Raw genomic sequence first — 26,102 nt, forward strand, 5'->3', positions numbered from 1 at the left:
AACCAGGGGCGTCGCTTCAGCCCCCCTAAAAAATTATTTGATTAATTAATAAGTGATCGCTTCAGTCCCCTTTAAAAACTCATTTGAAACGGTGGCAAGCTGCATCAAGTTCCGGCTCCTCCCCTGATCTGAGTCTGCACGGATTCAGCGCGTTTTTCAATCCACAGGGGCGCCGAGCAGAGCGAACATCAGAGAGTACAAGGTGTGTGTGTGTGCGTGTGTGTGTGTTCTCGCATCCAATACCAATACGTCTTCGCTGCGTTCACCTTCAGCCTTTATCACGGTGTGACAGTTGTTTTTTCTTCCAACAAAAATGAAGCGATTAACACCCATGAAAACATACTTTAGAAAACGATCATGATTTATTTTAATTTACTTTTCAAAATTCAAAACACATTATTGTTTATTTCGGCATTACATTATGCAGCCATTCACAGAAATGATTAAAGACACACATCATTGTCTGAAAGCACTAAATGTCACAGAGAGAGAAACATCATGTGGAGTTATTTTGTTTTGTATTATTAAATATGATTTTGTATTAAGTAATAATGAATCATTAGTGTATCATGATACATATATTAGAGTAAGAGTAAAGGGATCTGTGATTTTTTTTTTTTTTTAAGTAATTGATTTATAGAAGTGGCAAATTGATAATGGTGTTATTTTTAATAAATAGAAATAAATATAGAACAGATTAAACATATTGCCAATAGACAATTACATTAATACATGTTTTGTCTAAATTCTTAATGAATATTAGCTGGTTAGTTAAATGATTTGAAATGAAATTAATTTCCAGGGGCTGACTTGATGTATAACCAACCGTATTGTTGATTATAAAGGCTAAAAAGCTAAAAATTAATAATAATAATAATAATAAAATATAATAATTTATTTTTCATTGTAGATGGATATACAACATTTTTTTGTCGTGCGGGAGTAGGTCTGCAAATGAGCAACAGTCAGGTGAGAATAGAACAGACAGCCTCACACACACAATACCACTGTATTCCCAAGATTCATTGCAGTCATTGAACCCTTATGTTGTTTTAATTTTCTGCCAATTTCCACGTACATTTCATAAGAAAAAGCTGTGGTATCATCAAAGGATAAACATGAATGTCCTAATACTGAATCAGGAAGTCTTTATTGTAAAAATCTACATTCCCAATTCAAAATTTTCCAGTGACTGGTCACATCTAAAAAACTGTATTAGTTTTTTTTTTACAGTGTTGTATATGGCTCAGTCAGTACTCCTACTCCCATATATGAAATACAGGGAATACAATGGAATAGTGGATTGCAATAAGGTTAGTAGTATACAACCAGGGGCGATTCTAAGATTTTCATTTTAGGGGGGCTCAGCCCCCAATAAGGGTATGATTAAAAAATTATATTTGACTATTAGGGTAGGGCTGTGCGCTTTCACATGCTCTATAGCGACCCCATGAGTCCGAGGCCTAACATTACATTGATGCGCAAATACTCGGGCGGGTCCCTCCAAGTCCAATAGAACTCATTTTCGTGGCTGGTGGGTTGCTATTATTGCATGTGATCCAATCAATGCACGTCTTAAACCTGACTGGCGTTGGTATTATCCAATCACGTGTCAGCTTTTAACAGCATTGTCCAATCCCCGTTCCTTAGAGCACATTGACGTTCACCAAATAACAAGTCATTTGACAACGCTAGTTTGCGATATGAGAGAACTATGGCTTCCTCCTTGATTAAGTGGTTAAGAGGATTATATGTTTTTTTCTTAACATTTCTCCTGTCGGTCTTTGGTTTTTTGAATTTAGAGGAATTAAATGAAATGAAATATGGTATACAAATTCTTCCCGATCCTGTTATTATGGGACAGGTACGGTTGTTTTGGCTAGGGATGCAGTTAGCTAGGGATGTATGTTTATTTTACCTTTATGCAAAGCTTGACGAACAAGACATGAAAAAAATGCCTATGTGACATATTTTACTATTAAGTGTCTACTAAATGACTCCAATAGAAAATAGCAAAAGTTAGGTACAAAAAAAAAATCTGTATAGTAAAGTTAGCAATGTGGTGTAAACTATATCGACAAATTTACCTGATTCTCCTTTTCTAAGATGTTTCATTTTCTTTGTGTCTCTCATGTTTTGTTTCTTCCTTTTTTTAGATGGAAGATGTGATGTTGGTCTCTAATAAATACAAGCAGCTGTATGAGTGTCGTTTGCCAGCTCAGGCAGTGCGTTTCCATCAGGACCCGGTGTCAGAACCTGATGTTCAGGGCTACAGTGGCCCAGGAGTCCCTGATCTCCTCAAGCCCATGCAGACTGCACCATGCCTGGTTAAGGTTGACATCCCCTCTAACTCCGTCACAGTGACTTACAGACTGGAATATACAGTATTAAATATACACAACCACTGACATTGGCAAAAGTACTTTTGGAGTGGACATGTTTGTTTGGATAATGACATTTTCATGATGACATGTCACGTGACATAAAACGTGTTTATTTTTATTCTGTTTAAAGACCAAAGACTGGTGGACTTATGAGTTCTGCTATGGCCAGCACATCAGGCAATACCACTTAGAAGGTGTGTCAAATCATTAAAGTCATGCCTCTTTATTAAAATTATGCCTAAATTGTTTTATCATTTCTAATGGAATTGTAGTATAGTGGTGTGATCCCAGGTATATCCTTGAGATTTTTGGTAGAAAAAAAAGAGTTTACGTGTAACATGTAACGTGTAACGTATAACATGTAGTCTATAATGTGTATTTGCACTATTCAAGTTTTTTAAAATGTATTCCATGTCTGTGATTTATAGATTCTGAGATCAAGGGAGATGTGCTCTTCTTGGGATATTATGATTCAGAGTTTGACTGGACCAATGAAACCGCCAAGGTAAGTCCATAAGTTCATGTGCTTCATTTGATTATTTTTATTTATTTGTTGCATGTTATTCATTTTTTGATAATTACAGAAAATAGAGGAAATTCTCTTTATAGCTAATAGTTAGTATTAGTAATACAGGGTGCAATATTATGAACATGCTAACACATATATTAAGAAGGATGCTATTTGCATGCCATCTTTGTAGTTATCTTATGTATATTCATTTATTTGTTTTATATGAGTGTATTATTTTTTTTTTTCTATTTTAGGCATCTAAGCAGCATAAGCTAAAGAGGTATCATAGTCATTCATATGACAATGGCTCTAAATGTGACTTGAACGGGAATCCTAGAGAGACAGAAGTCAGAGTAAGATTGCCCACACACACACGCATACATACTCACGCACACACACGCATATCTCTCTCTCGTTCTATCTCTCTCTCTACATATATACATATAAACAGGTGCTGGTTATATAATTAGAATATCATCAAAAAGTTGATTTATTTCACTAATTCCATTCAAAAAGTGAAACTTGTATATTATATTAATTCATTACACACAGACGGATATATTTCAAATGTTTTTTTTGTTTTTTTTTGATAATTATAACTGACAATTAAGGAAAATCACAAGTTCAGTATCTCAGACTTTCAGTCCTTAAACCAGGTACTGGAAGCTTTGGCACTGTGTGCTGGGACCAAGTCCTGTTGGGAAACGAAATCTGCATCTCCATAAAGTTGGTCAGCAGCAGGAAGCATGAAGTGCACTGGACCTCAGAAAACACAGTGGACCAACTCCAGCAGATGACATGGCACCGCAAACCATCACTGAATGTGAAAACTTTACACTTGACCTCAAGCAACATGGATTGTGTGCCTCTCCTCTCTTCTTCCAGACTCTGGGACCCTTATTTCCAAAGTAAATGCAAAATTTACTTTCATCAGAGAACATAACTTTAAACCACTCAGCAGCAGTCCAGTCCTTTTTGAAGCGAGACGCTTCTGATGCTGTCTCTTGTTCAAGAGTGGGTTGACCCAAGGAATCCGACAGCTGAAACCCATGTCTTGCATACGTCTGTGCGTAGTGCAGTGTTGTAGTCGAGTCACCAACTATCTAGTCAGAGTCGAGTCTCGAGTCCCGGTGTTCGAGTCCGAGTCACCAAAGAAGAGTCCGACTCGAGTCCAAGTCGAGTAACCATTACCAGAGTTCGAGTCTGAGTCGAGTCTCGAGTCCCGTATTCGAGTCTGAGTCGAGTCTCGAGCTCCCAGGGCCTACATTTCTCCACTCTGGGACCTTCAAAGAACTGATGAAATGTATTAAAGAGGTTCTACATTAAACAAAAATGACGCTGTCACGATTGCAAAGGGAGTTTATTTACTGATTTGACATATACACTTTGCAACACACTTTGCAACTTTACGACGCCATCAAAAGCATGTGTTTACTTCCATTGTTGTGAACTTGTGATTGAGAACTAGCGTAGAAAATTTACAAATTGCATGTTTAATCATGCTGCATCTAAGATATCCATGTCTTTCTTTCTTCAGTGGAAAAGATTTTATGTTTTTTTTAGGAAACAATAGCAACCAACTGAGTTGGTAGGCATTGAAGTCCATTATATGAAGAAAACATCCTGAAATGTTTTCCTTGAAAAACATAATTTATTTTCCACTGAAGAAAAAAAGCCATGTGTGAAGAAAGCAACGTGTAACGTTAGCCTGACATGTTTCCTGTCCACGACACCATAGGATTTTAGGAGTCAAAATTGCATCAGCCATCTGACACAGTGACCGTTGCAACAGATGAAAAAAATTGTGTAATCTGACTATCGCAACAGACCAAAAATCATGTAATCTGATCTGACACAGTGACTACCGGTAATAAATTATCAACAGAAAAAAAACATTTGTGATCTGAACCAGACATTAGACTTCGTCGATGTCTGATGCCAAATTGATAAACATCACCCAATCCTAGCTTCTTCTGTTTATTATCATATATGCATTAGTTAATAATAGTTTTTTTTTAAAAGCTAACATTAGCCAGTGGAAAGCATTTTACTTACTTTTCTGGGTACATCTGTGACAGGTGTCTGATAAAGTTTGAAGTTGTCCCATTCTTTACCTCAATTGTGCGATTACACACACAACATTTAGCGCTGCTCTTTCCAGCATTAGATGCAAAATTCGTGTAGGCGAAGTTCACGATCAGGGGCACATCTTTCTGCATTTTCCAAATGTGAACATTTAGCCCTCGAATCATGCATGACCGTTAACCCTTTAACTGTCCCACCAAGAAAAAAGCATTTGAAAAATTTTTTGTTTGCATTTCTTATCTCCTTATGTAATTAGTTACCACACTCAATGTATTTTTTTTTCAACACGTCCCATAATTTTTAAAATTGTGTGACCTTTTGTGTCTCGCCCTCCTTGTACAAGGTGTCAATGGTTGTGTTTTGGACAAGTCCGCAGTCTTCCCCATGATTGTGTAGTCTACAGAACTAGACTGAGAGAATTTAAAGGCCTTTGCAGGTGTTTTGAGTTAATTAGCTGATTAGAGTGTGGCACCAGGTGTCTTCATTATTGAACCTTTTCACAATATTACAATTTTCTGAGATACTGAATTTGGGATTTTCCTTAGTTGTCAGTTATAAACATAAACATTTAAAGAAATAAACATTTGAAATATATCCATCTGTGTGTAATGAATGAATTTAATATTCAAGTTTCACTTTTTGAATGGAATTTGTGAAATAAATCAACATTTTGATGAAATCCTAATTATATGACCAGCACCTGTGTATGTGTGTGTGTGTGTCTATATATATATATATATGTATATATATATATATATATAGACACACACACACACGCAGTGCCATGAAAAGGTTTTTGCCCCCTTCCTGTTTTTTATTTTTTGTATATATATCACACTTAAAATATTTGAATATTACACAAAGATAAAGCAAGTAAGTACTAAAGGCAGTTTGTAAATGATGATCTCATTTGTTAAGGGAAAACAGCTGTCCAAAGCTACCTGGCCCTACATGAAAAATTAATTTGCCCCATCCGGTTTAATCATGAAAGAACTGTGATTAACCACATTAACAAAATAGTTGACGTATCAGTATGGAAAGGGTTATAAGGTCATTTCTAAGGCTTTGGGACTGCAGCGAACCATGTTCAGAGCCATTATCCAACAAATGGAGAAAATTGGGAACACTAGTGAACCTTACCAGGAGTGGCCAGCCAATCAAATTTACTCCAAGAGTGCAATGATGACTCATCCAGGAGGTCATAAAAGAACCCAGAACAACTTCTAAAGAACTGCAGGCCTCAATTAAGGTCAGTGTTCATGATTCAACAATAAGAAAGAGACTGAGCAAAAACGGCATTCATGAGAGCGTTTCAAGGCAAAAGCCACCGCTGACCAAAAAGACAAAAATACATTTGGGCAAATATTCTGAAGACTGATGAGACAAAAGTTAAATTTTTTTGTAAGGTGTGTGTTCTGTTACTTCTGGCGTAAAAACAACACAGTCTGTCATAAAAAAGAATCATACCAACAGTCAAACATAGTGGTGGTAGTGTTCTGTACCTTCAGGACCTGGATGACTTGCCATAATTTATGGAAGCATGAATTCGGCACTCATTCAGAAAATCCTGAAGGAGTATGTCTGGATGTCAGTTTTGACCTCAAACTCAAGCGCATTTGGGTTATGCAGCAGGATAATGATCCCAAACACACCAGCAAGTCCACCTCTGAATTGCAAGAAAAATAAAAAGGTTTTAGAGTGGTCAAGTCCAAGTCTGGACTTAAATCATGCTGTGGCATGACCTTAAACAGTGTATTCATGCTCGAAACCCTCCGATCTGGCTGAATTAAAACAATTCTGCAAAGAAGAGTGGGCCAAATTCCTCCACAGCGATGTGAAATACTCATTGCCAGTCATTGCAAAGCTTGCTAGGAATTGTTAATGCAAAAGGGTGGCACAGCCAGTTATTAGATTTAGGGGGGCAACTACTTTTTCATGAAGTGCCAAGCAGGTTTGAACAGATTTTTTCCCTTTAAAAAATGTAAAGAAATATTTCAAAACTGCATTTTGAATTTACTCGGATTTATCTTTGTTACATTAAAATTTGTTTGATGATCTGAATGTTTTAAGTGTGACAAATGTGGAAAAAAAAAACTTTTCACCACACTATATACATACATGCATGCATATTATATATGTGTATATATATATGAAAGTATTACTTTAATTTTGAAATTATGCATAAATTGATCAAAACCATAGTACAGACTTCTACATTGTTAAAACAAATCAGTTCCAGGGAATCCTGAAAAAAGGTTTCATTCCACAACAATATGAACTGTTTTCCACATTTTAATATGTATTAAAAAGTAATTAATATTTCACATTATTGCTGTTAAGTTGTTTTGAAACTAAATGTTAAAAAGATCATATAGTGTCAAAGTCAAAAGCAATCATAATGTGAAAATGTGTTTTATGACTGTGAAAAATTTTATTTTGGGATTGAGTTACTGCTGTGCTATGTCATTTGAATCCAATAACAATGATCATCTAAATCAATGTGTGTGTGTGTGTGTGTGTGTGTGTGTGTGTGTGTGTGTGTGTGTGTGTGTGTGTGTGTGTGTGTGTGTGTGTGTGTGTGTGTGTGTGTGTGTGTTTTCAACAGTTTGTATGTGAGGAGGGCTCTAGTGACTATATCGCAAGGGTAGATGAACCTCAGTCTTGTCGCTACGTCTTAACAGTGCACACCTCTCGTACATGCCAGCATCCCCTCCTGCGCCCACCTTCCACTGCCAAGCCCCAAGGCATTGTGTGCCAACCTGCTCTCAGCGCCCAGCAGTATATGGACTATGTCAAGGCTCAAGTCTGTAAGTATGAGAGGTTCTGTTTTTTCTGTCCATCAGGGCTTTGTCATTTAGTTAAAAACATAACGGGCAATATCTCAAATATGCCCAATATATTTGCCATGATTTTTCTAGTAATACACAATTTAACAATGTTGTGGATGAAATCTTTTTATTTGGCTTTTCAAGAGCATTTCATATGACTGGTTTCACAATCCTTCCTTGTTGTGCTGTGTACCGTATTTTCCGGACTATAAGTCGCACTTTTTTTCATAGTTTGGCTGGTCCTTCGACTTATAGTCAGGTGCGACTTATTTATCAAAATTAATTTGACATGAACCAAGAGAAATTAACTAACAGAAAACATTACCGGCTAGAGCTGCAAGAGGGCGCTATATTCTGCCAGAGATGCTGCTCAGTGCTCCTGTAGTCTACACTGAAGACATAGAGCGCCCTCTCACGGCTGTAGATGGTATAATGTTTTCTCTTGGTTCTTGGTTCTAAATAAATGCGCCTTATAGTCCAGTGCAACTTATAGTCCGAAAATGTGTTTTCAAGACATCTCAGATTTAAAAATCAGTGGTACAAGTGGTGTTCAAAATCAGTTGAAACGCTATATATAAATACATTTTAGTAGGGCTGGGCGATATATAGATTTTTCTTCTTAAGCGATTCAATATGAGGCAATACCGTTTACCATATATCATAATTCATGATGCAGATTCATTCAGAAATAATGCTTAGAGAAGCACAAGAGTTCTGCTGTGGCTTTAAAAAGATAATATTTCCTTCAGCATAACTGAGCACAAACAGACAATATTGTGTCTAAAATGTAACACAATATTAAGTTCTTATGATCTTCTCTGTTATCATATCACATTATTATTGACTATTAGAATTACATTCGATTTATTGATTAGATAGACAGCTCAGTCCCACTGTACCACTGCACAAGTGATATTCTATTAGATAAGCTCTCCAGAGATTCACCCTACATTTAATCTCATTCTGTTCTCCAGTTGATTCATTATTTTTAGCTAATTGACATGTCTCTTTCTATATCTCTCTCTCTCTCCTCCTTTCTCTGTACTCAGCTGACACTAAACGTAAAGTGGAGCAGATATCGGAGGAGCTCAAGAACCTGGATGAAATTCTGTCCAAGGATGACAAGAACAAGGGATTGCAGGACGACAAAACAAATGAGAAACCTGCAGTCCATTCAGATGAGCCTCCACTTTCAGAGTCAGAAACAAAAGGTCTGCATGCAATGATTTGATTTGTTTAACCAACCACAATCTCTTATGCTCTAGCCTAAATCATGCAGTTACAAATTAATACATTGGGTGGCGCTGTGTAAATGTGACATTGAGGTGCTGAGAAGTGATACCATGCACTTTCACTTCTTGTTTGTACTAAAACTATTACAGTGTTTATTTTCAAATCCTCATTTTTTTAATCAAACATAATTAGTGTGTATGTTTGTTTGTGCATATTTGTATATATGATATCAACGTTAACATTATAGATATTTTTTATTTTCTCCAGGTTAACCTTTTTTTGGTCTTGGTTTTTTACGATCTCACAATCTCTTTTTTTTTTTAGATTTCTCTCTTTGTTTTGTTAGCAGCATTCAAACAGTATGGCATTTGTGTGTGCATGTTAATGTGTCAACAGAAGGTGAAGTACCTGAAGGAGTGGGCTCAGTGAGTGAAGAGTCTGAGGACAAGGACTTCTGGGATGGAGTTACCAAACCAGCAAACACAGAGTCAAGCACACCTGACTCAGAGGTGCAGCATCATTTAAAGCATATCTTCAACCTGTAATATAAACCATAACTCTATTGCCTTAACGTTTGTTTAAAGAACCCTTTGAGGGTGCACTGATCATAACCATGGATTACAACTGTCTTACAGAGCCCTCAGGAGCCTCAGGACAGCCAGTTACATGAAAATGACAGTAAGAGAATTAATTAAAGTTTAAATAGACCTTGTTTAAGTCTATATACGATTATAGCATCAACAAAGTTGTCTTAAATGAAAGCAGTTCACTTCATTTTTTGTGTGTTCATCTGTCTTTTTCTTTTTTAGTATTTGCAGAGGAAAAATTTAATTTTAAAATAATCACAGACCCTGCAGACCTCATGAAATTTATACAACATCTCAGAGAGAGCAACCAAAAAGTAAGTATTTTGAATTTGTGCAAAGGCTTTTACAGAAGCTGATTTGTCAGCCAACATCTTGCCGTCCGGAGAATATGGGCAAAAATTACAAAAGCACCTTTGGTAATTGCATAATGTCTTGCAGTTTTTCAAAATATCCTGCCATAAAGTGTTTCAAAGACCTTGTGTCAAGCTAAAACCACTCACCCATTGAAAACACATCGATTGACCATTAATTTGTATGCTTTATGTTCAGAACAGAAAAGCCGAACTGGAAAAAGAGAGCCAGCACAAGAGAGAGGAGCAGGAGGAGAAGGAGAAAAGAGAGGAGAGGGCAGCAATAAGGGAGGTGGAGGTAGAGGAAGGGGATGAGGATGAAAGATTCCTGCAGGAGGAGGAGGATGAGATGGCAGATCTGTCCGTTCCCTCCTCCAAGATGGAAGAGATAAAACAAGAGATGCAGAAAGAGTTCGACAACATCATAGAGGAAGTACGAGTTATTACTGCTATAGCCTCCTCGTGTAAAAATCAGCCAGAAGACTTGGCAGTGAATATATTCTATTGTGTTTTACCTCCCAGGCTCAGCAGGAGTTAGAGAACGAAGGTCTTAAGGGCGAGTTTGATCGCACTCAGGCTACGCAAACTCTAGAGAACACACTGGGGAAACTTTTGGACCGCCTTGAAGACAAGACCGGACATCAGAGTGAACCAGAAACAGAAAAAAATACAGACATGCATAAAAACACACACTCACAGCATAAGACAGAGGGAGGCCCTTCTCCTGGCAGCCCAAACCTGGTTCCCAAAACACCTGGTAAATATACAGAACGGATGCTGAGTGAACGGGTGCATGAATGAACAGATGGTAGAATGAATGGCTCATTAAATTGCTGGTAACTTCCATCTTTGCACCCCAGGCATTCACTGAACCTGCTTCTGAGCATATTATACTATACACGCACAGTGTAATGTCTGTAAATATTAACAGAACCTGCTTCTGAACATATTATACTATTCATATATAGTATAATGTCTATTCCCTAAATCTGTTTATGATGGATATATGCATTATACAGTGGCCCTGAAAAGTAATAATCTGAAAACAAATGATGCTAGACCTTTTCACTTCACTCCAATTTAACCTTTCCCTGCTCTCAAAGACAAATTATTGGCAAATTATTGTAATTTTTAATGATAACATTAATGTATGGAATTTCAGGGTTTGTAAGGTTTTTTAAAAATTTTTATGAAGGAAGTATTTATGCTTACCAAGGCTAAATTTGTTTGGAAAAATACAGTAAAAACTGTAATGTTATGAACAATAATTTATTATGACATATTCTAAAATATATTTTATTCCTGTGATGGAATGGCCGAAATATGACTATTTGAAAATCTGGAATCTGAGGGGGCAAAATAATCAAAATATTGAGAAAACCTCCTTTAAAGTTGTCCAAATTAAGTTCGGATATATCTACAGTAGTTAATTTACAAAATATCTTTATGAAATATAAACTTAATATCCAAATTATTTTTTTGCATAAAAGGAAAATTGATAATTTTGACCCATACAATGTTGGCTATTGCTAAAAAATATATAAAATACTCTTCAACATGTTTGTAATAAATTTTTTCAGGTTTCTTTGATTAATGGAGAGTTAAAAATAGCTCCATATAGTTGAAATAGAAATCTATATCAATATATATATATATTATGCTATATTAGTTAAATGTATCCTTGCGTTAAAAAAAACTGACACCAACATTTTGAACATTTGCTTTAATGCATTTTCAACAAATTATGGTCCAAATACTTTGTGGGTCCACTGTATGCTTTATCTGTATACTACATCATTGTCGCCACTTACACTAATACTACACAGTGTCATACTGTTGTGCCATTGATGGTGTTAGAGAGAGACTATGATAGGTAAAATAGGGACGGGGAATTTTCCGCCCATCTTTGCGGTAACCTCCCCTTCCCTCTGTCTCTCATCACCCAAGCCCAAGCGGGCAGCAGTGGCGAGCGGGTAAAAGTCAGGGTGACTAAATATAAGGTGGGCGGAGGTGTGGCTGCAGGAGCGGTTACCGGGGGCAACGATGATGATGAGGGGGGTGTGAAGGTGAAGGAACTGGGCGTGGGCGACCCCCAGTGGCAGCAGATTCAGGAAGTGGTCAAAGAGCAGCTAGAGAGAGCCGGCATCAAGGCCGAAGGTAGGCCAGAACACACTAACACACACACCAAAGTATTCTTATTTCCCTGTGTGTGTTTCATCCTGAAATCTTAAATTCTTCTTCTTCTTGGGCTTTGCTCTGAGTAACTTGTTTCCTCAAATAAGCATAACTGTTCTTCAATTTGACTCTGTTCCACTAAAACACTTCCAGACATACATGTTTCACAATTCTTTTAGATGCCAGTGATTTAGTTTTTCCCTTGATGCTGGCTTGCATGGCTGCAGAGAACGGTGGAGGAGGTCTTTTTCAGCCTTATGAATGGCTTTAAAAGAAAGCATTGTAGGATTTGTGTGCACTCACATTTGTCAGTAGAGGGTGGTGGCTGTCGTTCCAGTTTTTTTGGTTTTGGAGTTGATCTGATGATAAGGCTGAGAGAATGTGAAAATTTAGGATTGTGACAGCAGTTTGTTTGCCCTTCCTATTTTCTACAGCCTTTATTACCATCTATGCATGCATCATTTCTGTCACTACTTATTTCTTCTACCAGCTGTGTGTATGGGAATTAAAAATAATCATTTTGTTATTCTGTCTGTTGTTGGACTAACAATATATAATAATGTTACACAATAATGTTAATGTACTTGGGTGTTGACTAAGGATTTTTGGGCCTGTTTTTCAGGAAAGATTGAGGTGAAGATTTTAACCCGTAAAACAGCAGAGGAAGCGGGAGATCAGTGGCTCACTGAAGAGGATACAAAATCATTTAGAGAGCTTCTCATCAACCTTCTGGTATGAAGCTACACACACAACTATACCTGCAACATGCTAAAAGCAACACCTTACTGCAAGTTCACTAAAGTAGTCATAGATGTAGAATAAAGTTTTCTTCATCTTTGGAGAAAAGAGTTCACATTTGTGACATTGCAGTGAAATTTGGAGGGTGAGAATGTCCATTGTAAATGGTGTGGCGATGCATGAAGCAGCTTACACAGAAATCACTTACAAAACAAGAAGCTTTCTGATGGTCAATGTGGTCAATTCAGGGAATTTGTTGTGCAAATTTCTATTTGAGTGTATAGTGAATATCGCCAGTGAAATTTAGCAAAAAATAGGGCAGAGAAAGGAGGAAATGAACTTATGACTACTATTTAAATTAATTATCGTGATTTTAAATTGTTGGAAAATGTGTGATGTTACCATTATAATATAAACACCCTATATATGGTACATTTCAGTGTCTGTTAAGGAAAATGTCCTTGTTTCTTACACTGATTCAACAGGTAAATAAATTGGTTTTTACTCTTTTGTATGCAGACGGGAGGTACAGAAGAAGTGTATAAAGAGCAGAAGAGACAGCAAGAGTTGGAGAATAACTACAAATTTGTCTGGGGAGAAAAACAGGAAGAAAGGCAGTCCACAGGAAAGAGTGATTCTGATGAAGCAGACTTTTGAGCTTTTCCTAAAGTACTGTTAACCTCAAGAAGGGCAGCCAGCATTCTATGAACTATAAACTGACTGGTCATCTCATGCATCGCAACCAAACTGCTCTCTCAGATCGTTTAAGTCATGTGAGCCCTGTGAGTGGTGCAGTCCACTGCCGTGAATTCTGATTATTCTGAATGAGCATCTGTGAGGGGTTTATATCTTGCTTGTTTTCAGTCTTGGGATTTTTTTTTTTCTTCATATACAAATACACACAGTTCAGTTGTGTTGACAATGTAAATTGAATGAAAGATGAGCCAATGTAATGCACATAGAAGCAGTGTCCTACCACCATTATCTTCTGGCTTATAAATTTCTTTTTTTTTTATATATATATATTGTTTTATATTGTTTGGCCACAGTTTCACAGCTGAGGGAAATGTCTAAAGCTACTTTCTCTAACAAATCCTAAAGCTGATCCTCACCTAAGCAAAAAAAAAAATGTGTCCACTGCTTCAGTTTTGTCTCAGTTTATCTTTTTTTGACATTTTTGTTTGTGCAGACCGCCCAGGTATAAGATGCAAAATTAGTTTAATAATTGGATGAAAACTGTTGCCAGACATTTGGAATCTACTGCATTTAGCCAGTGCGTTCATGTCAAGGGCTCTTTTTGTTGTAAATGTTTTGAATGATCATCATACTTTAGTCAGTTGTAAATGTTGCTGCAGCATTCGATTTGTGATAATTTAAGGCATACTTTCAGTTTCTGTTTTCTAATGTAAGCACACTTGCCCTTTTGTGAGGGATTGAATGGTTAAAGCAATTTATCAAAAAAAAAAAAAAAACAGATACCAATGAAGTATGTCTTGAGATGTCCTTGCACTATCTCTGTGAGAGCCCCTGTATTTGGAAAACCATCAAATAAAGAAGAAAAAGATTGATGTTGGTCCATGCGTGTTATCCAATCAGAACCTGGTGGCATACGTTTGGGGCGGGACTACTTGTTCAATTCAAGTTTATTTGTATAGCGCTTTTCACAATTAAAAAAAAAGTTTCTTTCTTCAGGTTTTTAAGTTTCTACAGTATATTTAGTAGTAGCTACATTGACTGTCAAGTTGATGTACATATGGAAGAAATGTACGGTAAAAATTGGTTAATGACATAATCAAACAGACGCTATTAACTATAATGATTATATTTTGCAATCAAACTTGTAGGAAAATTTGGTAGTTCTGTGTGTTGTTTCAGGGTTGGCATCATCTGAGGTCCTTTGAGGGGTTTGGCATCATCTCTTCTCTGGTGTTCTGTAATCTTAGTTCTTTTAAGGTTTGGACCAGACAGAAGCTTGTGTAATTCCTAGTTATCACCGGATGTCAATGCCGTGGCAGAATCAGAGAACCAAATGGAGACATAATTAGTGTAGCTTTGTTTCCCACCAAGCAAAAATTATTTGTTCAATCCAAGCTAAAAATAATAACGTGCATTTGTTTAGATAGAATTGCAATACAAGATTATGATATGCATAATGTGAATTCTTGGTTTAAGATATGTGTCTTTAATGTAGATTTAAACAGAGTGTCTCTGAACCCCAGATGTTATCAGGAACACTATTCAAGACTTTAGGAGCAAAATGCATAACTTGTCAGTGTTTCTAAGATGAAAGAATTCTGTTTTTGTAACATTGGAAATATGATTTTCAAAAGACAAGTTGCTGTCTAATATAACACCCAGATTTTTGACTGTAGAGGAAGTAACAGTACAGTATTGTTCAAAATAATAGCAGTACAATGTGACTAACCAGAATAATCAAGGTTTTTAGTATATTTTTTATTGCTACGTGGCAAACAAGTTACCAGTAGGTTCAGTAGATTGTCAGAAAACAAACAAGACCCAGCATTCATGATATGCACGCTCTTAAGGCTGTGCAATTGGGCAATTATTTGAAAGGGGTGTGTTCAAAAAAATAGCAGTGTCTACCTTTGACTGTACAAACTCAAAACTATTTTGTACAAACATTTTTTTTTTTCTGGGATTTAGCAATCCTGTGAATCACTAAACTAATATTTAGTTGTATGACCACAGTTTTTTAAAACTGCTTGACATCTGTGTGGCATGGAGTCAACCAACTTGTGGCACCTCTCAGCTGTTATTCCACTCCATGATTCTTTAACAACATTCCACAATTCATTCACATTTCTTGGTTTTGCTTCAGAAACAGCATTTTTGATATCACCCCACAAGTTCTCAATTGGATTAAGGTCTGGAGATTGGGCTGGCCACTCCATAACATTAATTTTGTTGGTTTGGAACCAAGACTTTGCCCGTTTACTAGTGTGTTTTGGGTCATTGTCTTGTTGAAACAACCATTTCAAGGGCATGTCCTCTTCAGCATAGGGCAACATGACCTCTTCAAGTATTTTAACATGTGCAAACTGATCCATGATCCCTGGTATGCGATAAATAGGCCCAACACTGTAGTAGGAGAAACATGCCCATATCATGATGCTTGCACCTCCATGCTTCACTGTCTTCACTGTGTACTGTGGCTTGAATTCAGAGTTTGGGGGTCGTCTCACAAACTGCCTGTGGCCCTTGGACCCAAAAAGAACAATTTTACTCTCATCAGTCCACAAAATGTTCCTCCATTTCTCTTTAGGCCAGTTGATGTGTTCTTTGGCAAATTGTAACCTCTTCTGCACATGCCTTTTTTTTAACAGAGGGACTTTGCGGGGGATTCTTGAAAATAGATTAGCTTCACACAGACGTCTTCTAACTGTCACAGTACTTACAGGTAACTCCAGACTGTCTTTGATCATCCTGGAGGTGATCATTGGCTGAGCCTTTGCCATTCTGGTTATTCTTCTATCCATTTTGATGGTTGTCTTCCATTTTCTTCCACGTCTCTCTGGTTTTGCTCTCCATTTAAAGGCATTGGAGATCATTTTAGCTGAACAGCCTATCATTTTTTGCACCTCTTTATAGGTTTTCCCCTCTCTAATCAACTTTTTAATCAAAGTACGCTGTTCTTCTGAACAATGTCTTGAATGACCCATTTTCCTCAGCTTTCAAATGCATGTTCAACAAGTGTTGGCTTCATCCTTAAATAGGGGCCACCTGATTCACACCTGTTTCTTCACAAAATCGATGACCTCAGTGATTGAATGCCACACTGCTATTTTTTTGAACACACCCCTTTCAACTAATTCAACTAATTGCCCAATTGCACAGCCTTAAGAGCGTGCATATCATGAATGCTGGGTCTCATTTGTTTTCTGAGAATCTACTGAACCTACTGGTAACTTGTTTGCCACGTAGCAATAAAAAAATATACGAAAAACCTTGATTATTCTGGTTAGTCACATTGTACTGCTATTATTTTGAACAATACTGTACATCCATCTAGTTGCAAACTGTAAACCAAGAGATTCTGTTTACCTGTAGTAAGTTATACCTCTTCTAATTATCCAAATTTAATTAAATAAAATTATTGGTCATCCAATCTTTTACATTAACACACTCTGTTAGCTTAGATAATTTAAAAGTTTCATCTAGTGTTGTTGAGTTGAGTATCTACATCTTAACAATGGAAACTAATCCAGTTTTTTCTAATAATATTAACAAGGGGAAATATGTAAATTAAAAATAGCAGAGGACCAAGGCAAATCTTTGTGGCACTACATACTTTACTGGTGATCCCGGTTTAAATAAAGTGGTAGTGATTGGACAGGTAAATTCTTAACCATCTTTAAACCTGCCCTTGAATACCTGTATTGTTTTGTAATAAGTATGAGTATGTCATGATCTATAGTGCCGAACGCAGCACTAAGATCAAGTAAAACTATTGAAATTGCAGCCTTGGTCTGACGCAAGAAGCAAGTCATTTGTAATTTTAAAAAGTGCAGTTTCTGTGCTATGGTGGGGCTTGAAACCTGACTGAAATTGTTATATATATATATATATATATATTATTTTTTTTTATTTTTTTTTTTATTTTATTTTTTGTTGCAAGGAGCAGAATTGAGCAAATACAATTTTTCTAAAATTTTAGACAGAAACTAAAGGTTTGGAACAAGTGAAAAGTGTTCCAAAGTATTGCATCTAATAGATGAAGTAGGGAAAGTCAGAAGAAAAGCTAAAAAAAAAATAACGATATCTGCAGATTGCAAGAAAATAAGAAAAGAAGAAGGGAGAAGTAGTAATAAAGAGTAAAGAGGTACAAGCAATATGCAGGAAACGTACTTCCTCCCAGTTCAAATAGACTTGTCATATGTTGTTGTATCAACTACAGGACAGGTTAGGCTAGGTCATCGTGACCAGTCAAATGGATGTGGTTAGACATCGTTTCCACACAAACGTTTCAAAATAAGCACTTTTAAATATCATGTTTTACATATTACAAAAGCAGATTCTAGAAGAGAACATCTAGTACCATTAATGACTGATTCTGAGAAACATTGCTCAGGCAGTTGTAGAAAGATGTCCAATATCTAACAGAATACCAGTAGAAGATGTAACTTTCAAACATAAAATGTGCATACACATTATTTTGGATAATACTCAAAATATCACAAAACATAATTCAAACAAAGTAAATGATAAACATAAATTAATCATAGTATTTGAATATCAATATATGATTAGGATTATTATACAAAGCATAAATATGTTATAACTCATATAACATTTATTATTTGGATACATCAGTCATACATCAGTTAATAATGCTTGATTTGGAAGAAAATAAATAGGGTTGTGCTCATAAGCATTTGAGAAAGCAGACACGACACGGCTTGAACGGTCTCGACCCTTCATCACAACCGGCTAGGCTAAGCTTAGTAGATGTGTCGATCAAACTTTTCCCGACGTGATTTTTTTGGCTCCCTGCCATCCCTTGCAGGAATATGTTCCACGGTTGGATACATGTGGTCCAATCATATCCCGTCGTCTAAATGACGTCATCGTTTGGCCTAAGATTGACAGTCGATCCATCCAATCAAGTGCGCTTCCGTATGGCTTGTAATAGTTGTGACCATGACGCGAACATTTCACACTGTAGTCGAAAAGGTTTCCTTTTGTAATTTTTTTTTCTTGAAATAATAGCGACACAACTTACTGATATGGGTGTGTGTCACTATCCACGAAACAAAGTTTGACAGGGAGTAGCTCTGAAAAATGTCGGCTAATTATTATAATACCGAACTGAACCGCCCCCTCTCGGTGTACAACATTCAGTTAACAGGAAGAGATAGGAAGCACATTGCTAGTTAGCTTGAAGTAAAGCATTATATTATCCCCAAGACAAATTTTTATGGGTCAGAAAATAGCCAGGGTATGAATTTGTAGCCGATGTACATGATTAAGCTGTCAGATTTATTGGATTCAACAGCTATACTGTTATGCTAGCTCTCTGAGTTGGACTGAAGTGGCCTCGGCGCCGAATCCTGCAGTTTTTCACACTTCTGTTATGGTGGAAATAAACTGTCTGGTAAGATTGTCACTTTGTTACACAAAAAAGGCTAAAATATTTGCTCTGGTACTTCTGCTGTAATCACGACAAAGCTGTTTGTTTTGAAACTTTTTTTGTGATCAGAAATAGACAAAAAAGTGTTTATTGATTACAATTCATTAGTCCTTCAAAAGTTGTATGTTCTTCAGTAGTAACAAAGACAACAGTTGATTATGTCACTTTATAGGGTGTATTTCGTCTAAACATTTTAGGGGTTAGTTATTAATACAATTAGGCCCCTTTAGTTCACTACTAATGTGCCAATAAACAATTGTCATTTTTTTTATATTACGTCTCAAAATTCAGGACTAACGTTACTAAAGACAGATTTGATGAGTGCCAATTGCACAACGCCTGATAGTGTTGTCTAAACTAATTTTACAATGTAAACGATTTAATCCAGCATAATTTTTCAGTGTAGACGTTTAGCTGTCATTAATTGTATCCTGGTATGACGACGCATGCTGCTCTCTATCGCAATGCTGTCACAATCAGTCCTAGACCACGGAGCTGCTGTCACGCAGACTGTACACGCATAACATCGGGTTTATTTTAGATTAATGAGATCTGAATCGTGAACTTAGCCTAATGACAGGTTTAGTGAACACTGCGCCGTCCTCTGTTGGCTGTAGTTAGTGTTTTTGTGTTTCTGTCTTCTAAATAGACACTCTGAGGTGAGAGTCTCTACACACAGAGCTCGTGATGAAAGCTCTCGGCGCGCGCTTCGCGTTCTACGTGGGCTTTGTGGTGGGCACGTGCACCCTGTACGTGCTCCTGCGTCAGGTTGGGTTCACGCGGAACGTGGGGTCTGTTGGTCCCGAGGTCCACAAGGAAAGCCTGATGGAGATGATTGAAGAAGAAAACAAGAACTGGAAGAAGGAAAGGTCGGCTCTCTTCAACCTTAATCATCCTCACCATACAGGTAAAAACAACGAGGAAACGAATCATTATTATAAGCAAACACGATATATTCATAGTATGAGCACTACAAGTGAAACTGTAGTATAAATTGTATAATGTATAAATTGCCACAGTGTAAATTAAATCGATCAATCGCCTAGATATGATCTAAACCTTTATTACTGTCATATGTGAAACCTGAAAGAAGATAATGGGCAGAATCACAAAACATGAAATGCAAGTGAATAGTAGCAAATCAAGTCATACAGGTTTGGTACAACAGAAGGTGAGTAAATGAGAGCAGAATCTGAATTGTTTTTTGTTCTTAAGCATATTTACTATAAGGTAATTGTGTATATGGGGCTGGAATAACTTTTTTTTTTAAATTAAAATACATTCCTTGTGCTCTGTTATTTCTCCTGTAAAACTTGTTTTCCATGGATTTGTTGGAAACTATAATATGGAACTTATCCCCTAAATAGCCTTTTACAAACAGTCATATTAAATGTTTTTGAAATTGTTGTTTGTCAGGTCTTATGATCCACAAAGTGTTTTGTGAATCTTTTAATTAATAGAAAAAAAAAGGCATTCCCAAAAGGGGTGTGTTAGACAAGTCAGATGATGTATATACAGTGCTTCAGCTTTTACACCCTTTCATTGATATGACTTGTGGATATAATATCACACCCTGATTTAACAATTGAACAAACAGTTAACCTGTTCCAAGCCTTCTGTGTGTGAGGAACTCTTTATGGGCATGTTTGCGTCTGACTGTGTATACTCCCTGGAGAGATGGACTTTGCTTTTAATTTTGGGCTCACATCTTGTGTTGTCCTTGTTAAAGTTTACAGAAAGGTTTTATCACCAAGTTGGTTATCAGTAAACCATCCCAATTGTAATAAACTGTGGACTCAGATGCTGGCTCTAAATTTTATGAATAAATATTTGATATAAAAATGTAAACAGATAATGGTATTCCATACTTCATAGAAAATGATTTCTTAATTGTTTATCACATTCAAAATATTCTTATCTACTTAGTGGCATGTGATTTTGGTTTGTTTTGAGTATTTGTCTGAGTAATCATTCTGTCTCTTGTAGGTGAGGATGGCACCCTAGCTGACGCTCTCTATAAGAAAGTACGTATTTTGTGTTGGGTCATGACCGGCCCTAATAACCTTGAGAAGAAAGCTCGGCACGTGAAAGCCACGTGGAGTCGCCACTGCAACATTGTGGTCTTCATAAGCTCTGTGGATGACCCTGATTTTCCTACGGTTGGCCTAAACACCAAGGAAGGTCGGGATCAGCTGTACTGGAAAACCATTCGTGCTTTCCACTACGTCATGGAAAAGCACGGGGACGAGGCAGACTGGTTCCTCAAAGCGGATGACGACACTTACGTGGTCGTCGACAACCTGCGCTGGATTCTGGCCAGCCACTCTCCAGAGGACCCGGTGTATTTTGGCCGGCGGTTTAAGCCGTATGTAAAACAGGGCTACATGAGTGGCGGCGCTGGTTACGTGCTTAGCAAAGAGGCTCTGAGGAGGTTTGTGGAGGGCTTCCGCACCAAAGTGTGCACTCACACTAGCTCAGTGGAGGACCTAGCTCTGGGTCAGTGTATGGAGAAAATAGGCGTTGTGGCAGGAGACTCCAGAGACACTTTAGAAAGAGAGACATTCCACCCTTTCGTTCCAGAGTCCCATCTCACTGGTACATTTCCTAAGACCTTCTGGTATTGGAACTACTGTTATTACCCCATTGTGCAGGTGAGTTCGAATTCAGTGAAGATTGCCTTATATCTATTCTGAAAACTAGTAAGATGCCTACTTAGATGGTATCATTTGCTCCAGTAGTCTCCTTTATCAATATTTGTATTGTTTTGTATAGAGTATCATGCAATGAGAACAGCGTATTAGTTTTTTTTTTTTTTTTTATCAGATAACCATGAATTGATTTTTTTAGTGAAAGGACAGGGTTCTCTCTGGTGACACATGAGAGACTTTATTTGCAGTCGACTGATCGTTTGCATTCAGATCTGCTTCCATCCAATCAACAACTGAGTGCCCGTCCTACTTTTTTTTTTTTTCCCCTTTTTGATAATCTGTAAAACTTGTATTTGTGTCACAATACAGAAGAAAATGTGTTGCTACTTTTGTGGCATTATAACTTTACTTCAATTCAGTAACTTTTTAGTTAATATGCTACCGGTGTAGACCTTGAAGAGAGTCGTATTAAAGGTGAAAAATTTAGACTAGAGTCTTTTTTATGTCTGCATTTAGGGCACCCTGAGGGTGCGAATCTCACCCTTTACATACGTACTATTTAAATAAATGACGCACAAGGATATTTACCATGTGCTTGTCTAGTAAAAAGCCACTAATCCCTGTGTCACTACAGGCCCGCATGAGCTCAGGTTTGTTTTGGCACAGGTCAAAGTCTACCCGAGTGCATTTGTGCTGGCACTTATTACTTTAAGCACTTCTGTCAATTTAACTGCCTTTAATTTAATTTTACATTATTGACACACTGTTTTCCTAATTAATGTTGTTCATTTGCTTTGACACAATCTTTTTTTTAAAGCACTATATAAATAAAGGTTACTTGACTTGACTTAAAAACAAGAAAAGACTAGCTTAAAGTTAAGAGTTTTATAAAGTAGAGAAAAATCTGTCATTACTTGCAGTATTAATACTTGTTTTGATTCAAACATGTATTTTTATGTTTTTTCTTTTATTGGAACTGCCTAAAAAAGAGCTATCAGTATTTTAGCTATCAGTTATTAAAATGACAAGCAAGCAAGGGTTTTGGAACAACATGGCAAGTACGCAGTTACAGGTTATATATAATAATATAATTTATTCATATAGTAATATATTGTTTCTCTCTGTTTTTCTCAGGGCCCACAATGTTGCTCAGATCTGGCGGTTTCTTTCCACTATGTGGATCCGTCACACATGTACCTGCTGGAATACTACACTTACCACTTGCGTGCCTTTGGCTACAAATACCGCTATCAGCCCCCTGAGCCCAGTGTCATAAAAGATTTAAATGCTCCAGCCCCAGACAAAGTGGAAATCGGAGACATAGAGGAAAAGCTGGGGGCAGAAGGAGAAAAGAAATCCCACGAACATAATGAAAAGTTACAGCAGATTTCTGCGTAGGAATTTTTACAAGTTACATTTAATATCTTCTTCCAAAAGAACTGTTTTTGGGATGGCTTTATTTTTTTTGGATAATGTCTTAAAATACCTTCTATATTGTGCCACAGAAACGTGTGCATGACATGTCTGTGTGATTTAATGAGCTGGTACAGTTGGGAGTGTGGTCCTCTCAATAATGCAATTGTATGTGAATGTTTAAATATGACAGTGTGGAACTGTATGACATGAAGGTTTAGACTTGTAGAGCGAGTATGTGGTTCTTGGGGTATGAGTGTAGGACGTTGCCTTAATAAGATAATAACATTGGGTAATATTTTGGGGCCAGAAGCAAGTATTAGTTTATACTTAATTTCATATTTTATTTCTTTATATAAAAATATGTCATAAACACACCGCCATGTATGATTTAACAGCAATGCCATAAGAAAAAGGGGAACCTGATTTTACTTTCATTTGCTCATTCCCTTCAATTAGTGCCTCTGCTCTGATCCAGAAAAATCAATAATTTCCATATGTCCCTGGGCCACATTTGTATTGAGATTAGGCAATATTTAAACAAAGCAGCTTATAGATTTTATAGCTTGCAAACAAATTCTGCAAACATTCAAGCTCCAGTTGTGTTTTCTCAACACCGTCTATAATAGCTTTGCCAAAGCTGCACAATTTACTTTGACTAAGATTACAAAGAACAAATTAACCAGGATGTAGTCCTTTAACTGACACCAAAACAGCATATTACCTTTCTCTAAATGGTAAAGGGATAGTTCACCCAAAAAGGAAAATTGTCATCATTTGCTTTTCGCAAAAGTTGCTCCAAAACCTGTATGAGCTTGTTTGAGAAGATATTGCGAAGAATGTAAGTAACCAAACAGTTTCTGGTAGCCATATACTTATATACAGTAGTATGGAAAAAAATACTGTCGAGTTCATTAACTACCGGCAATTGTTTTGTTCTTCAAAATATCTTACTTTGTGTTCAGCAGAAGAAAGATGTTCATACAGGTTTGGAAAACATGAGGATGAGCAAACGATGACAACTTTTTCATTTTTGGGTAAACTACTCCTGTAGGAAAGTTGCGGATTAGTAAGATCCTGTTGGCTGGCCCAGTAGTTCAAGAGTGCCTGGGAAAGAAGTAAAGCTAGCAAGGTAGATAAGACGGTGTAAGTATACGCAGTTTTTTCACCATGCTAATGGGAATTGTGGTTTTCTAGATGAATGGTGTAGTGTAATACGCAGTGAAGCAAAGCAGCTTGTGAGTTATTGCACCTGACCACATAAAGCTTTTTTTTTTAAATTGTTTGGAGTGTGACTGTGGAGGCTTTTGCTTATCTGGGATTGAATGTCAGGTTTCGCTAGTGTTGAAACTCCTACAGCAGTCTGTGAGTGACATTAGATGTGTTGACTTTGAAGCTGACGTAGCCGCTTGTCCAGGGTGGTGAAATTGATTCAGTTTCTTGTGGTTCTGCTTAATGTCTCAATTACTCAATTATTTGTGTGTATTTGCTGTACTTAAAGGGATAGTGCACTCAAAAATAAAAACTGTTATCATTTACTCACCCTCATGTCATTCAAAAACGGACTATATCTCTTTTGAGAAACAAAGTTATATTTATTCTGTTTTTCATGATTGCACCCTATTATATAAACAATGCATCCTTCAGCATGCGTGTTGTAAAACATGAGGCGGAGTAAATAACAGAATTTTCCCTTTAAATGTGCTGGAGTTGGTAAGTTTTCTGAAAGGACCTTTTTAACATAATGCACACTAAATGTGTATCATTCAAATGTTTTTATTCCAGTATAGGATTAGAGATAAAGCTGTGGGTTAAATCAAATGCAGCAGTGCTCAAACTCTGTCCATGCACTTGCAGATATTTTGACTGCGTGTATGACACCACAATTATGAAGGGATTCAAATAAAGTTTATTTGAATGAATAAACTTATTTGAACTGGAAATGAGTGTATTTGAATACCAACCACTTTTGTCCTTTGACCACTCCAAGCACAAAGTCACTTGCTTTTGTCATAGAACTGAATGATTTTTGAAGTTAATGCAAACAGGTTATATGTTATTGGTAAAATTATCTTCGTTTTAGTTCCTAATCAAATTCTGCATAAATCTTGAAATTGTTAATGGAATGACTATGGTTTTGACTAACACGATTGCTTTTCAGTGAGTATTCAGGAATAAATGGTGTGAATTACCGGTATGCTTGGGAAATCTCTGTGAAAGTGCCAGAGTAAATGGAAGTTTTTGCAGTTTTGTACTAGTCTGTTGATTCAAAGAGGAAAAGCACTCTTGAGTGTGCACCATCCACTTTAGGTATGATCTAATAGTTATTTTTTTGTGGGGTAAATTTCCATGATTTCAAAGAGAAGTTAGCTGTTGTCAGCTAAATTTTTGAACATGCTCATATGTTCCTAGTATGCAAATGATCTTCCTTAGAAAAGTGCTGGCTAAAATTCCTTTGTAAACATTCCCTTTGCAGAGTTTACTTTTGTAAGTTGACATAAGTTTGCATATTTCAGCTCTTGAACAGAGAGAAAGAAATGCAAATCTTAAGATGACTAGAGTTTTCTTTGGAGACGTTGCATTGATTGAGCAAAGTTTTTTGCAAATTGTGTTGACTAAGAAGGCCCATAGAAATTTGCATCTGCACTCTGGGAGATGTGTAGTGGATTATGTAATGAAAAGGGAAGCCAGCTTGTCATAAATGAAGCAGAACCACTCTGTGCGAACATTAAAACCAGCCCTGCATTTCTGCATTCCTGAATTCATGCGTTTCATGCCCTTGTCTTTAATCCAAAGGTATATGTGTTCCTTTCTTATTCTCTTTTGTCGGTAGGGTCTTTTATGTACAAAGGGGAATCCTGCACAGTACTTCCACAGCAATCTTTTATTTATAAAAGAGTGTGTGAGGCAAATGTGTGACAAGAATAATTCAATGAGGAAGAATAACCAGCATATTAAATAAAGACTTGTTTTACATTAAACTATTTTTATGTGGTCTGTTC

General features: G+C 36.8%; 2 protein-coding genes across 4 annotated transcripts; both read left to right on the forward strand.

Moving 5' to 3' along the window:
- Window positions 1-1,670: 1,670 nt before the first annotated feature.
- Window positions 1,671-14,457, forward strand: LOC127960109 (protein OS-9-like). Of its 3 annotated transcripts, none has more exons than XM_052559668.1 (15): window positions 1,671-1,864; window positions 2,157-2,333; window positions 2,515-2,578; window positions 2,813-2,889; window positions 3,150-3,248; window positions 7,586-7,787; window positions 8,858-9,019; window positions 9,438-9,550; window positions 9,677-9,719; window positions 9,851-9,942; window positions 10,178-10,411; window positions 10,501-10,735; window positions 11,989-12,135; window positions 12,776-12,885; window positions 13,411-14,457. In XM_052559668.1, the coding sequence occupies exons 1-15, from the start codon at window positions 1,715-1,717 to the stop codon at window positions 13,546-13,548; spliced, it is 2,043 nt and encodes a 680-aa protein (XP_052415628.1). In that variant the 5' UTR covers window positions 1,671-1,714; the 3' UTR covers window positions 13,549-14,457. The 3 variants fall into 3 exon arrangements, with proteins under 3 accessions (XP_052415628.1, XP_052415627.1, XP_052415629.1); XM_052559667.1 differs by having other exon boundaries at window positions 1,672-1,864; window positions 11,926-12,135; XM_052559669.1 differs by lacking the exon at window positions 11,989-12,135 and having other exon boundaries at window positions 1,672-1,864.
- A 4,087-nt stretch (window positions 14,458-18,544) lies between these two features.
- On the forward strand, window positions 18,545-26,081 carry c1galt1lb (core 1 synthase, glycoprotein-N-acetylgalactosamine 3-beta-galactosyltransferase 1, like b). Its single transcript, XM_052558970.1, has 4 exons — window positions 18,545-19,003; window positions 19,689-19,946; window positions 21,026-21,690; window positions 22,822-26,081. The coding sequence occupies exons 2-4, from the start codon at window positions 19,727-19,729 to the stop codon at window positions 23,083-23,085; spliced, it is 1,149 nt and encodes a 382-aa protein (XP_052414930.1). The 5' UTR covers window positions 18,545-19,003; window positions 19,689-19,726; the 3' UTR covers window positions 23,086-26,081.
- The last annotated feature ends 21 nt before the right edge of the window (window positions 26,082-26,102 follow it).

This window comes from Carassius gibelio, chromosome B6 (genome assembly GCF_023724105.1).
Source record: "Carassius gibelio isolate Cgi1373 ecotype wild population from Czech Republic chromosome B6, carGib1.2-hapl.c, whole genome shotgun sequence".
NCBI classification, from domain to species: domain Eukaryota; kingdom Metazoa; phylum Chordata; class Actinopteri; order Cypriniformes; family Cyprinidae; genus Carassius; species Carassius gibelio.